The 15,205-nt window shown below is 38.3% G+C and overlaps 1 protein-coding gene across 2 annotated transcripts; it reads right to left on the minus strand.

The window, feature by feature from the left end:
* Positions 1 to 316: 316 nt before the first annotated feature.
* LOC131300714 (serine carboxypeptidase II-2-like) lies at positions 317 to 3,252 on the minus strand. Of its 2 annotated transcripts, XM_058326679.1 has the most exons (4): positions 2,987 to 3,252; positions 2,119 to 2,252; positions 1,393 to 1,496; positions 317 to 515 (listed from the first exon to the last, which is right to left on the minus strand). In XM_058326679.1, the coding sequence occupies exons 2-4, from the start codon at positions 2,131 to 2,133 to the stop codon at positions 335 to 337; spliced, it is 300 nt and encodes a 99-aa protein (XP_058182662.1). In that variant the 5' UTR covers positions 2,134 to 2,252; positions 2,987 to 3,252; the 3' UTR covers positions 317 to 334. The 2 variants fall into 2 exon arrangements, 1 of the variants encoding a protein (XP_058182662.1); XR_009191037.1 differs by having other exon boundaries at positions 1,393 to 1,488; positions 2,119 to 3,252.
* Between the last annotated feature and the right edge of the window lie 11,953 nt (positions 3,253 to 15,205).

Raw genomic sequence — 15,205 nt, forward strand, 5'->3', positions numbered from 1 at the left:
CTTGTTTGGGTTTATGCAAGGGGACTTCATGGCCTGCTCCCCTTACTGTCACAAATATGAGCCCTTAGTATTCTTGTGTCCACCCTCGAAAAAGCGATATTCAAACTCCAACCGAGAAACTTTAAACTCAAACCCATTGAGAATGTTGTGAAAGTGATATGTTTTAAATTACGAGGCACAATGGAATGTTACGGTTGGTAACGATGATCACCAAAGGCCACATTATTTGGTATGCGAAGTCTCTACAAGAATTATGTTTCCATAGCAATCCCATCGATGATAAAATGCAATAATCAGAACTAAGTACGTTCAATCAGCGAGCAAAGTTCTTGTTTTACTTACTTTTAGACTTCGAACAGAGGATAAGAAAATGAAAACCAAATAAAAGTTCTTGTGGGAATGTTTGTACCTGTCCGTCATCAAACCAAGTGCGCCAAGGGCCTACAGTAGGAAGGTTGAGAGCATTTACACAGTACCCCGTAGATGTAACTGGAATTACGGAATCTATATCGCCACTGCCCAAAAAAGTAAGTAGAAATAAGAATAGTACTTGCACCAACATGTTATAAACTTGCCTATAACCAGTTGAACAGATATTTTAACAATATCCAGTTGTCTGGTGTCCCTAAAGTCTAAAGTACTCTAAACCAATATTTCTAGAACATTCAATAGGGGATGCTACCACAAGTGGACCAGTAGCCCAGTGGTAGGCACCTTGTGCTCTCATGCATAAGACTTGGGTTCAACCCCCATGAACTTCAACTAACACTTCTTGCCAAAAACGAAAAAAGGGATGCTACCCAAAGCTAGCTCGACTTCTTGTTTCTTCCAACTCATCCTCGCCCTCCTCCCTTGTTTAGATAAATAGATATCTTGCTTCTTGGTCCAAAGTTCTATAACCAAACTAAACAATCAGCTTACAGTTTTATTGCAAGATTAACTCAAGGGCAATACTACAATGACCACATTTATGCACCACATTTTGGATACCCATCTCAAGTGGCATCAACACATTGGTTTAATTGGCCCCCAAATCTGAAACTCCACCAATGTTTAAACAACACGTGAAATGGTAACATGGTACTCTAAATTATGGTCACCCAAGCATTCGTGTTAACTGAAAGCAACGTAAAATCCATTCTCAGGAGGAAATAGTAGTTTTGATTCTTAGCATCTTTTCAAATTTCTGCATGAATGACTGAGTAAGAAATACAGGAACATCCAACAAACTATCTACGGAGGTTTCATGAATCATCAGAGATATCAGCTTGTTTATTTGAAACATTCAAATTGGTTTGGTGGAGCGTCCTTGCTTCAATACCAGCAATCCAATTAATAAGCAAGCAAATATATCTGATAAACTTCTGAATAGAAATTCAAGTTGAAAAGTACCTGAATATAAAAATACGAACTCCTGACTGGATAAGCTCGTGGTAGCTGTGGAGCACTGAGGTAGGAGAGTCCTTCCAGTTAAGATCTACCACTACACTGCAAAACTGATATAATATTGAGGAATAAGAATGACATCAAAAGATACATCAGTGTGCAACTTGATCAGTAAGACTTCATTAATTACTGCAACATGATGCCACCCAATGACCAACAATCCTGCAATTGCACTAGAAAATGAGGGGATTTGTGTGGACTCTGTGGGAAAGGAGAATCACTCAAGGAAGAGAATTTTGTACTTCGTAAGTACCTAGCTAGATAGAATATGAAATCATGGAATCGACACGAAAAGTTAAAGCTTGGTAGCATAATATAATTGCTGTGGACATAATCTGCTTGTTGGATCAAAAAAACACCCGCACATCACTCTACGGGAGCTACGTAGAATGTTGGGTTCTGTATGTGGTTCTTACTTCTTCCCAAACATGTTAAATTCTAATGGTCTACTCAAGATGGGTGGTTTCTAGTCATCCTCCTTTGATATAGATTTTTGTTCCAAATCATAAAGATCTTACTGAAACCAATTAGATATTGGAACGTTTTTCTCCACTTAATGGAAGTAGTAATCACTAATCGAATCATGAAAAAGTATCGTGACCAGAAAACATGATATTGTCTACAAAACTAGCTTATATGCAATCAGAAATTCACATAACGAAGAAAATCTACCTGCAGGTATCCCATTTAGATGGTGCCTTTTGACCGTGAACATGAAGTTCCTTTTAAACCTCAGGTTGATTGCAGTAGACAACTGAATGCTTCTCGGTGCATGGATCAAATGTCCGTCCAATATGACCAACCATCTATAGAAGATAAAATCATCAATCCAAATAAAATTTCCAAAAACCTTAGTTGCCTAAAGCAAAACCGTCTTCTAGGAAAAGTTTTGAACTTTTAGCATTTGGAAAATGTTTAAGTAATTCATCCTTTACTTTAATATCCTCAAGTGCACATAAACTGAATAACCATGGTGCCACTGAAATAGAGCTAGTTAATGTGGAATTAATATAGGCATCGAATGTAGTGTTGAATGCATAGAGTTCTCAAACCGAAGGACACAAATAACAAGGCCATATTTCAAATTCCTTTTGCTTCCAATTAGTACAACTAGCGAAAATTAAGAACCAAATTAAAGGCACCCACAAAGCGAACTTCAATGAAAGCAACACGATAAAGACAAGAACAAAAGGATATTGTCTACTTGAAAGACTCCATTGAGCCAAAATCAGAACTTTAGAAGTAATTATTGCCCACAGATGGTACTACCATCCAGTTCATACAACTTAGGAGAATCTAGAACCAAAGCCACTTAGCAAATCAAATTCACATCAGAAACAAAAGGGTCTGTTTACAATCGAAAGATTCACCTCCATTGATCCAAAATCATAACTTTTCAAGAAAACTATTGCCTATTACTAACACTATGTCCAATTAACACAACTTGGGAAAATCCAGAACCAAGGCCACAAAGCAAATAACAGTAAAAAAAAAAGAAAAAGCAAGAGCAAAAGGGTATCTTCCCAGTTGAAAGATTCACCTCCATTGAGCCAAAGAACCAGGGGCTTAGAAGAAGGTTCATCAACAGCCTCAACAAAACAAATAGAACAGGGCCCCCCCAAATTCCTCATTGACTGTGACATAGCCAGAGTAGTGTGCAAAACTCACATCGAAAGCTTTCCCAGGAATCGGCGATTCTTCTGCGAATGGCCATCTACTTGGAGAAGGAATTGGCGACAACCGTTGGGCTTTTCGTGTGCTGGATTTTCAGACTGTTTTTACAGAATTCAATGGCCTTTGTCCAAATCTATTTTTAGCCGTCTAGTTTCCCTCGTAAATGAATTCATTTATTCTTCGATAAAACGGTTTTGATGCAGTGTGCCCAAGTCTATTTTCATAGAAACAATTTCACCCAAATCGTCTCCGATTATGTGGTGATCAGTGTTCGATTGATGTAATTTTCAACATGATTTATCATCTTGACAATCTCTACAATATGAACTTTTTCGATCAGGCAGATTACATGGGATGAGATCACAATTTGAAGAATTCCTTGTTTCAAAACACCTCGTAGGTTCAACGTGTGAGGTTTCTACGAGTGACGCCGTTTCCGATAAAATGGTTTTGATACAGTGTTGCCATGTTTATTTTTAGAATAAAAAATTCACACTTATCATCTCCGATCATATGTTAATATGTATTTGATTCCAATAATCCTCAACAATTTTTATGATCTTGAAAATATCTGAAACATGAACGACTTAGATCGTAGAAATCAACCAAAACCAGCTCACAATTTATAGATTTTCGTTTGCAATGGACTTCTCAATTTGGAGATGCGAAGTAATATGATTAGGGACGATGTCGTTTTGATGAAACCTCCAGTGTTCAAGATGCGAGGTTTGTTTGAATCCCGGTCGAAGCCGTTTCGACAAAGGCTCACGTCTGTCGTATAGTACGAGTTTCTGATGAGTGCCGACCGAACACCAACCGTCGTCCCCATTTCCACCATCACCATATCTCTCTCTCTCTCTCTCTCTCTCTCTCTCTCTCTCTCGTGTATTTGTATATACTGTTGGAAATTGGATTCGTTTATCACTGGAAATTCGCTACACATCAAAGAATAATAATTAAACAAGACTAGAAACTTACTGGACCAATTTCAGGCATCCGAAAATTGGCAATCTCAGGCATCCGAAAATTGGCAATCGAAGCTAGTATTTTTATGAATAATACTATATACTTAAAGTAAATTCGTCCCCCACACCAGTGCTCTTGGGTCTCTTGAACGTTTGCTTTCCAGGATTACCCGATTTTCGAAGAACGGAAGTAGCATTACAATTTGTTCAACGGGCGAACGCAAACTTGTACAGTACTCTCTCTCAGACTCAATATGAATGAAATGTATGTGCTATGTAATTTTTCCGGTGTCCAATAAGGATGCAAATGAGCCCTATTTATAGAGCATATGGTGACCTTTCATAGAAGGGAGGTGACTGATCAGAGACACTCAATCAAATGGGATAGAATGATTAACGGCGAACGGATGTAAAACAGAGACACACCACTTCGGCAACCATCCAGGTAATGCCAAACAATTCCCATGAAAGTTACACCCATTGGGAAAATCACTTTCCCGTTAGAAATAAATAAGTTTCACTTAAAATTTACAAACAATTTCTGTAACAAGAATACATGTTTAATGGGTCCACCACTAAACTATAAATTCATGTATTCTTTAGTTTCCCACCAACATGAATTTGATGTCCACCCATACTTCAACCAAATATCATGTGATTGTTTCGGAGTCAATTTTAATTCACTCCCAAATTGTTTTTTAATTTAATAATTAAAATTTCATTTTATCCAACATATACATACTGTATATTCATTCACAAAGGCATCAATCCTCTACAAACGGATTATGGCCTCACATTTTCAAGTATGCAAAAGCTCAAGTTTTATCCAAATTGTATTTTATTGAATCTTCCTTCAAATTATGCTTGGTTTTTTTGGCTGCTCTTGTTATTATTGCATTGTCTTTATCACCAAAACTACTCCATCTACCCCGTTTTGTTTGCTCTCTACAGAAAATCGTGTCATTTTTACCCAAAAATAAGTTACTACGCAAGATAATTTTTTCGATTTTTTTTGCACCGATCTGCATTCAGGAAATTATTGTTGAAAGCACCTTATTTTTATGTGTCAAAATAACATCACTTTACATAACAAGCAAATCAAATGGGTCAGAGGAAGTGCCATTATCCCTTTCTTTAGATGTACATCTATGGAATATCTTTAGTGTTTGGATAAGTTTCCAGAATAGGTGAATTTGGAAGTGTTATTGCCCTATATTGATTAGCTGCTGGATCTTTGGCTAGTGGTCGGTTCTTTCAGAACGAAGCCCGATTGTTATTTCAGAAGGATTTCTACCACTAGCTATTATAATGCCATGTCATTTGAGAACGTTTTAACTATCTGGTTAAAAACTGTGTATTTCATTCAAAAATGCTAGGCACACATCAAGATTATCTCAACTTTTTGAAGCATTCCTGACGCACATATCTTTTTGTATTCTTATGTTAAATAATAAATTGAGTTCATTATTCATATTTCATAGCAACAAGAGAACATTCCTTACTTTGGTCGTCGTCATGGACTCACTACATTACTTTTCTATTGGTGCACACCGTCTTAGTTGTTGCTAGTATCCACATGCGCAAACAATGACTGTGTTTTATGCAATATGTATTTTGTATTATGCAATCTTTGTAGTTATCGTAAGTAAGGTGAACCATGTGCACACGTTCAATTAGGAGTTAGTGCTTAATGACTTCTACATGGACATGTTAAGCAGTTCGCATTGACAGGTACTAGAAGTGTGTTGAACCTTTTGTTTCGGGGATTGTTAGTCCTAAAAGTGCATGTAGAAACCTATTTCTGGTGGAAATCATACCAAAAATAAAGCAAACTTCTCCCATAAGTATTCTTGACTCGGAAGTTTAGTGTTGGCAGATTTCACTATTGCATATTGATAACCGTGAGTATGTCATTTAATTTGAACCTTTTTTTAATGTCAATCCGAGAATTTTTTTGTGCCACCAAGGATTTAGAGTAAACTTCTAGTGAGTGATCGAGTTATAATGACTGATCAAGTTGTTACGCTCAAGTGTTTGTGTTCATATTTCACAACCAGATTTGATAGGTTAGAATTCCGAACTTTGATTTGGTTATATGTTTTTAGTACTGCATTCATGAGCAGTGATGCTTCTTTGTAAGACGACATTCTCGAGTAACACTTTGCTAGAAGAGGAAGAGAGATGGTATCAAATGCTCCAAACTTGAGGTGCTGTCATTTTTTTCTGCTCAAGTGTTTTATCTAGTGACCTGGCAATTCCTCAATTTTTGTGTCTTTTATCCTACGATTCAAGACATGCACTAGTGTGGTGTTGTTTTCATTGTCGCTTTTCCCGTTCTAATCTTCGTTTTCCTTGGCTCTGTGGATGGATTCAACACAAAGATTTGGCCTTGTGCATATGACTGCACCAGAATGTAGAAGCTTGATTGTTCCACTGCTGTCTTCAGCACCATTCTTTCTGGCCTGGTGCTGTCACTTCAGAATTCAGAGGTGTCCAGCTGGATACATATGCAAATGCCGTGTCCAGCTGGATACATATGCAAATGCCGAAATTACCTAAGAAGCAAGAAATGGTGTTGGCGAGGCTTTTATTATTGTGTTCACATACCGTGCAGTCATGGGTTCCTTCTTGCTGCAAATGGTCTTTTGGTTTTGTACATTGCCATCAACCTCTTCAATATGCCAGCTTCGCATCAAGGATTCTGTCTGTGTCTGTTTCGAATGTCGTATTTTGCTGCACAGATCATGTGCTAACTTGCCTCCGAAGATAAACCAGTCGCCTCATGGCATGCACACTCTTTTCTATCACAAACACACGCTAACCCTCATCGAGAAATCACCTTGTCAGTTAGAGGACTCTTTGCAATTAAACTGGGTGCTCGAAATGCACCCCTTGCACCCTAGATATGATCTCAATATTGCCTGAAAAGCAGCTGGTCCTAAGCTGAAACCTAAGGCATTTGAGCTCAATGACAACTTTCAGTGCTCCGAATGTCTTCAGAAGAGAACAGGCTTTGCCTTTGCATGTAGCATTTGTTCATATTACTTCGATATTAGCTGCACTATAAAGAACTCTGGACCTCAGGAGCATCCTCTTACTTTATTCAACTTCCAATCAAATAAGCTAAACTGTAAAGTTTGTCCTCGGACATTGCATACCCCTTCCTTTCGCTGTGAGAAGTGCAATTTCAATATCCATGCGAGTTGTGTTCCAATACTGCCACAGGGAGTCAAACACAAATGTCACAGGCATACTCGCTCTCTCTCTCACCTATTCTCCCGTCAAAGACCATCCAGACGAAGACGAAAAGAATTCTACTGTGATCTGCAAGGAAACCAAAGAGCTAGTTGCCTCTACTTATTACTATGTAGAATGCCACTTTGTCTCTCATGTTCATTGGGCGTTCTCTGAGGTATACAAATATTTTTTCTTCTTTTTTGCTGACCAAAAAAAAAAGGGATAGAGACAAGGAACCAAAAAATTCAAGAAAGCAAATTAATAATTATAGCTTAGTAGATTTAGCACTTTCGTTGGTTTCATTTATAACAGTTTATGTTCTTCTTTCTCATAACATTTGATGTTGTTAATCACATGGGATAAGTTATGTATTGTTCATCAAGAAATGCACATACACGTAGAAGAGTGGTCTTTGCCTTTCAAACTTGAGGAGATCAAACTAAACATGTCATCTAACCTTAGCGAAAAAGAAAGCTAATAAGCAAAAGGGACCAGCCCTGGAAAATCTTGCAAGTATAGGTGAAGCAACAAGAGTTTCAGTGGAGCAACACGAAGCTAAACAAGCGAGATTTGCTGGAAATCATTTTTCGCTCATTGAACTAGATGAAGAGATTGCTGTACTTTGCAAAGAGATAGTGCATCTATAAACAAAATCAAGTGCCTCGAATATAAGAAAAGAGGAACTGGAGAGAAGACATAAATCGACTGAATTTTGGAATTACTAGAACACCGGTAATGTTCTAATGAAGGGGTGTTTCCACTAAACTAAATGGGCTAAAGCTATTGTTTTCACGGATTTCTAGGTAGTTCACTAGTTCATTCTCGTCGCATACATAAACTAAAATACCATTCAGCGGAAATAACTTGACTACTGTCATTAGCTTGAAGCTTGGACAAGAAATGAGATGATTGACGGTAATTTGTTTGATTTGTGTATAAATTGAGTGCTTGTGAGATGAGTGAAGCATGTGCATTCAGAGAGAGAGAGAGAGAGAGAGAGAGAGAGAGAGAGAGAGAGGAGAAATGATATCGTCAACATTTGAATGAAACTGAAATTTATATGCAATAAGAGAAGTAGTACTACTCATCCATACATAATCCACCCTCAACAAACAGAAAAAAAATGAGGGAACACCATACATAGGTCATTGAACTTATTGTGATTTGGACGTGGCTGAACCGAACAAAACAACCCCAAACACTATTTCTCCCTATGAAAAAAAAAAAACACGAAAGGATGAAAAGAATCAAGCTCTACATTAATTAAAAAAAAAACACGACCACCGCTTTTTCTATTTCACACATTTTGATCACAAACATGTTTCCTGGTGTCTGAATTTCCTCTTCTCCATTTGAAACAATATCTTCAAGACTCAATGACACTACACAGGAGAAACTAAGACTCGGCTTCAATTTCGGCACAACAACCACCTCTACTTCAATGTTCAAAATCTGCAAAACCCTCCTCATAGAGATGGCCTTGCAAAGCTATCCAGGTTCGCGTAGTCAAACTCAGAAGCAAAAGCTTTTCCATTTCCCCCACCTCGAACTCCCCCCTTTAGCCTCTTATCCGCTGCTTTAACCACCTTCCCTTCGGAGTACAACCCCCAAACCGAATCAACCAAATTCACCATCTTTTGGCTAAAATTTTCTCTATCAATCGGTCTCTTTTCACATACCACTTCGAGAATCACAACTCCATAGCTGAAAACATCAGTTTTCTCTGAGTGCTTTCCCGTATTGAAGGTACTTTGGAGTCAAATACCCTACATCCGGTTATTAGAGTGGAAACAAGAATCTTAGAGGTTTGATCCCTGATTTGTGCAGCAGGACATTCTGGTAAATACAACTTATCAGAAACCCTCCAAGTACACACTTCCATGTGAATAAACCATGTTCCTTTCTCTTCTTGGAAAACATGCTTTATGGGCAACGAATCAGGAAGGTGATAGAAGAACGATTTTTGCTTCACCTGCTAGAGACAATAGATGATGAAGTGCACAATTGATACATACACCACTGGCATTATTAGTAGTCAAGAAAGGGACAAAACGATCTGACATTAATATATCATCAATCCATCTGCCCTGATCTCTCCAACTTTAGGGAAGGAATTCGCTTGAGCTCTCTCGACTTCTCCTACAAAGCAAGGATTGAAAAAATTAATTAGAGCATGCCTAAGCTGTCAACTATTAAAGCTTTTACGAGCATTTCACCACATAATTAACTGATAACTAATTGAAAGCCATGCAGAAGATTATGAAGATACTGAGAAGTTAGCCTCCTCCGAGCTAAGATCAGAGAATCAAACAAGATACACAGTAACAAAAGATGATGTTTGTGGAAACAACTGAAAAACAAAAATAAAACATGAGACACACACAAGGTTTCATGAAACTTAAGGCACAAGTTAATAAAGCCAGGATCCACCTTAACGAACAAAAGCAGCTCTAAAGGTTTATTCAGCAATGTTCTAAATTTTTTGTGTGGAGGTTCATTAATGTGCCAAAGTTTCAGAAGTGGTACATTGTTGCTATCAGAATATACAAACTTGCACGCATTGCTTTGAATTTGAAAGTTGATGGAGTTTGGGGTGGAGGTCATGTCAAGAAAAGCAAGAATCATGTATGAATGTTGTTGCTAGAGAAGTGGTGGAAGCCATTTTTGCTTTCAATGCTGGAACAAATAATCTGGGACGTGGCCAAAACATTGGCAGTATTTTGACGCAATTTTTTAGGTTGGCATTTTTAGTTGTATAAATGGATGCAAAGAATCGGTTTCAAGCTGGCCACCTCCATATCGTTGGCACCAAACACACCTCAATTTGTAATTGGTGGAGAGAAGTGATTATACCAGAAGGCAGCTTGCCCAACGGTAAAGCTTGCTTTTATCAACATTAGTTAACCATATCGAATCATGTAACAGACTCTTCATAAGTGGTCATCATCATTATCCACCAACGTGTGCCGCGCCACAAATTACAAATACAATCTTGCATCCAACACATTATTGGTTAAGTTTTAGTACTTTTCAATATCAGTGGGATGGTAGCGAAACACGTGAGTCAATGGAGGCTGCAAACTTAGGTGATGCATACACAAGTCTGAAGTTAAACTATTTAAGAAGACAAAATTGAAAGAAAAAGTTCGACTCAAGTTTGTACCAGGAATATTGTATCTATAGCTATGGTCCTATAAAATCTTAAAAAATCCGTATAAATTTTCAAAAGCCTAACATTGCAACAACAAACAAAAAAAAAAAAACCAAGAAAGCGTCAATGGGAAATTTTATTTTGCAATAAGCAATGGACTCTCGTTCCTAATCACATGTTAGGTCTTTGTAGTCAGAGTAATTTCTAGGTCGTTGTAGTCAAGTGTAGCCAAACAACCTTAAAAAAATTCAAGAGAGACCAAACCTGGTTTTGCTTGACAGCTGTGGTTCCCATTGCAAAGAGAGTGCTCGATTCTTCGAACGATTACTGTGTGTGTGAGAGCGATTACTGTGTGTATGTGTGTGTGAGAGAGAGAGAGAGAGTGTGTGTGTGTGTGTGTGTGTGTTTCGACTGGAAAAAGGCCAGTTTGTGGCTGGGAGTTCTAGCACAAAAGCGTGAATGATGAACACGATTACAAAAACGAGGCGGCCAGGAGTAAATAGACACGGCCAAGTGTAATTTGTCGCGTCCAAGAAGCATATAAAATGCAAGAGAATCGTGCGTAGTAATCACGTTTTCAATAACGCGCGGCCAGAAGTAATTATAAGCGGCCAAGAGTAATTATAAGCGGCCAAGTGTAATTCAAAGCGCCCATGAAACATGTAAAATGCCAAGAGTAATTAGAAGCGGCCAAGAGTAATTAGAAGCAGCCAAGTGTAATTCGACGCGGCCATAGAGATGGGAGGGGCTCCCTACTTGTCAATTTTGTTGCTGCCAGCCTGCCCCCCATACAATCCAACTCTTCTTGTGCTTGTGGGGTGATTTTCTTCTCCGTTTTTGTAGAGTTTAGATTTATGCCCTGGGTCGACGGAATGATCTATAAAGATGGGGAGATTGTGGAAGAAGTTGCTTCGGATCTGTTTGCATCTTCATGATTGAATCACAGCATGATTGAGAATGAATTTGGTCATCACTAGGTTAGTACTCTTGCTATGCTCTGAGGCTGTTATGTCTGCAATTTTTGTGCACTCAAACCTCTCTGAATTTGCTTCAGTCCAACAGGAGTCTTGGTTCTAAAAGATGGTGATCATGAGTAAGTTTGGCCTACTGGTTTTGAACTTGGAAGAATATGTCAGTGTTGCTGTTGTGTTCTGGACTTGAGGATTGATGCCGCTTTTTTTTTTACTGTACAAACTACATTAATTTTTAGTTTTTGAATTATTGGGTTGTAATTGTTTTCCCTTTGCTAAATATATTCTAAAGACTATTTCCATTGTCCTTTTTGGCTAATTTATGGGTTGTTTTAGTAGATTTTATCCGCTATTTTGTGGACTAGTTAGTTTTTGAATGGTAACAAAATAGCAAGAAAGAACTACTGTATGGCTGCTTTGTGCGCTAAATCTATGAACTACTTTATGTTATCTGTCAGTATCTCCACATTGTGAATCCAATTGCTCCTAGCCCATTGAAGAGCCATAATCCCAGCCAAGACCTCCACCATGGTAGCTAATGCAAAGAACATAATTTCTACACTTGTTTAAGACATCTGGTTTGATGATTTGGTAGCAAACTAAATAAGCCTGTCCATTGATGGTGGCATAAAATTTAGAATTTCTGCGTAGCATTTATTTCTCGTGGATTTATTTGTAGGATTGTACTGTGGTTGTCTCTGAGGTCACTTAATAGAACGGGCTGATTGAACTGTTGTATTTGTCTCGACTGGAGGCTTTTGATCCAGAAAGGTGAGGAACAATGCTGGTTTGTTCAAGTTTTTGTGGTAGATGTTTGGAGAAATTTTCATGCACGGAACACATTTGGGTGAGACAGGAAGTGCCCTTTGCTCCACGGAAGGAAAATCGTAAAGGTACATGTAGATGGATGATATGTGCTAACTGCAGTTTGATTATTGTTGTTGAATCTGCATAATAGGCTGTTGTCATTTGTTGTATGCATGCAGACACTAGGGCGGGATGTTTCTTCCCTATGTTTAGAAAACAAGAGTTACAGACAGTAATGGAAGTAAGGGAACTAGAGTTATAGAGTAATGGAAATAAGTGAACTAGAGTTATAGATGGAAACGGAAGCTAGGGTGTGGATGATATGTGCTAACTGCAGTTTTATTGTTACTTTTTAATGTGATATACTTAAATAACATGTCCTAGCCTTGTTTTCCTTGTAGCCACGCATATCGTTTGAGAGTACATTTTGACTCACTGTATAAAAGAGAATATGTGTACTGCATCTTTAAGGGGTGTACTACTCTGACGGACTTCAACCCTCTTAAGTTGTAGTATGAACTCAGTATTGTTCTCTGTTTAATGACCTCATTTAGTCTACAACTCTAATTGCACAGCGTTAATGTTTTACTCTAGTTAACCCTCTTAAGTTGTGGTATGAACTCAGCATACCCTTTTCTTTTATCAGTTCAATGATCTCATTTAGTCTACCACTCTAATTGCACAGGTTTTTTTCCTATTGTTTTCTGGGAGCATTTAGGTTTCCAAATCGTTCATGATTCTTTTCTGTTGGTCGTGATTAGTTGTGTTTTCTTTTATGCTGTTATTTGGAGGTACTTTGGATTTAACATTAGTACACCAACTGTTTGTACGTTATAGACATTCCCAGTGAGTTCTCATCTTTTCAATTTCTTGCATTGTTTGACTGGATTTATAATTGGGTTCTTGTAATTGAACTTATAAATGCAGTTCGGCAAACGCTTCTTAAGATTGCATTGCAAATTTTAGCTTGGTGCACATTGATAATGCTGGTGTTGTTGATCTTAGATTTGTGGAATCAGAGTTTGCTTTGGTTATGAATGATTCAGAATACATGGAGAGACTTTTTATTTATTTATTATTTCTATCTTTACTTTATGAAGTCAATCGTTGTGCCATCATTTAAGAATTCAACTAATTTTGGGGTGTAGCAAAATTGAATAATAGTTATAATTTCGAAGGTTTGTAGTTTCTGAATCATGAAGAGAGTCTTACCTGGAGTTGGAGTTTTTGTTTTCTTTGCTCAATAGTCGATAGGATAATTGACCAGGCTGTTGAAGTTCTTAAGAAGCCAATACTTGTGGATTTGAGTTTGATAGTAAACCACCTATGTGAATAACTCAAATCCAAACTTTCTCTGGGGTTCTACATCCATTTCCAATCACGGTGGGTCTAACTTAGAACCTTGTTAGTGTGCTGATTAAGTTTTCATCTGTCTGACTACTAAGCTGATTCAGTCATGAATAGAATAACGTTTCGAAGTCTAGTCTTTCGATGATATGCTGAATAGTTCTCCTCTCACATGGACTGCTGGTGGTCTGTAGATGATTTTTGGGAGAAGGAGTGGTTGTGGCATGCAAGTTAAGTCTAGCTGTTTGCTTCTAAAGACTTATTCTCTACATTGGGTTCATGGGCATGCTTTATTTTCTATCTTCTTGTTTCTTATCGGTATGAGAACTTTCATTAGATGGAGCTTTCTTACCTAGATGAATCCAATGAGTAATTCTCACACCGGAGTTGGATTTGCTTTAAGGATTCTTTTTTGCATACCTTGTTTATCTTGTTTCTGGTTTCTGGTTCCATACTGCGACATCTGAATCAAATGAGGCTGGGCGTTGGCTATTTGCTCCCGGAACTCTGGGGGTTAGTCTCTAAACAATTGATTTTTTTGGCAGAATCCATAATATTAACACTAGTAATCCACTTAAGAACCAAACGCTCTCCGTAGACCTCCACTCCCACGCCACCTCTTCGAGAACATCTTGTGCATGAGAAATGCCCAAAAAATCTTCACCATGTAACTGTCTCCCATCCATGACGGTGGTGCCCTACGGCTAATGGGTTCCAACTGCTGAGGAAAAACCACTTCCTCTCATGTTAGCCGCATCCCTCAAGCCTTCAGCTGGAGAAATTCACTGAAACTGTCAACTCAACCAGCTCTCCCGAAAAGATGCCATCAAAGACGAATTCACATTCCTTGATAACTTTCAGTGGTTTGAAGTGCTTGAAGTTCTTTCTGAGGGGAAAAAACGGAAGTGCTTTAAGGAAAACAAGGGGGCCTCTTCCTGCTTTAGAGCTAATGGGGCTTGGAGCAAAAGAGAAAGCAAGAATGCTCTATGGCATTTGATTGGGACGGGATGAAGTAGAGTACAATGTTGCAGAGCACCAGAAGGACAGGATGATCATTGTGGAAACGCGTTTGCCTTAATTTGGAGATTGAAGGTGCAGTGTATTTGAGGATATACCGCCGAGGTTCCCAGAAGGATGACTTTGGTAGATATGCTCGATCTAGTTGGTTGGAGAAATTTAATGGTAATTCCATTGTGTTTTGGACTCATAGTTTTAAATCGCGGTATCGGTCGCCGTCGCGGTATCGGTCGCGGTATATCGGTATCGGGACATATCGGTGATACGTCGCGGGAATCGGGTGTCGCGGTCGTGAATTTTTAAAAATCATCAGCAACATGTATAAAACTTGAAAAATATACTTTTACCCCAAACATTGGCTTAATTATCACATTTACTTATTTTCCAAGACAAGATCCAAAATTTTTGCAAAAAAGCTGTGAAAAAAGCTGTGAAAAAAGCTGTGTGGAAGGAGTTTTTTGTTTTTTGCTTTTCTTTTTTTTTTCAGCACCGATACGTATCGGCCGTATCGGCCGTATCGGTCCAAATATCGGTTACGGACCGATACGTATCGGGAACCGGCCGATACGCCTGTGAATTTCAATCTCACC

The sequence above is a fragment of the Rhododendron vialii genome, chromosome 9a, assembly GCF_030253575.1.
Source record: "Rhododendron vialii isolate Sample 1 chromosome 9a, ASM3025357v1".
In the NCBI taxonomy this organism is placed as follows: Eukaryota; Viridiplantae; Streptophyta; class Magnoliopsida; order Ericales; family Ericaceae; genus Rhododendron; species Rhododendron vialii.

Coding starts and splice junctions, on each gene's coding strand:
- LOC131300714 (XM_058326679.1), bottom strand. Junction 516..1,392: donor GTTCGTATTTTTATATTCAG/GTACTTTTCAAC, acceptor TTTTTTGGGCAG/TGGCGATATAGATTCCGTAA.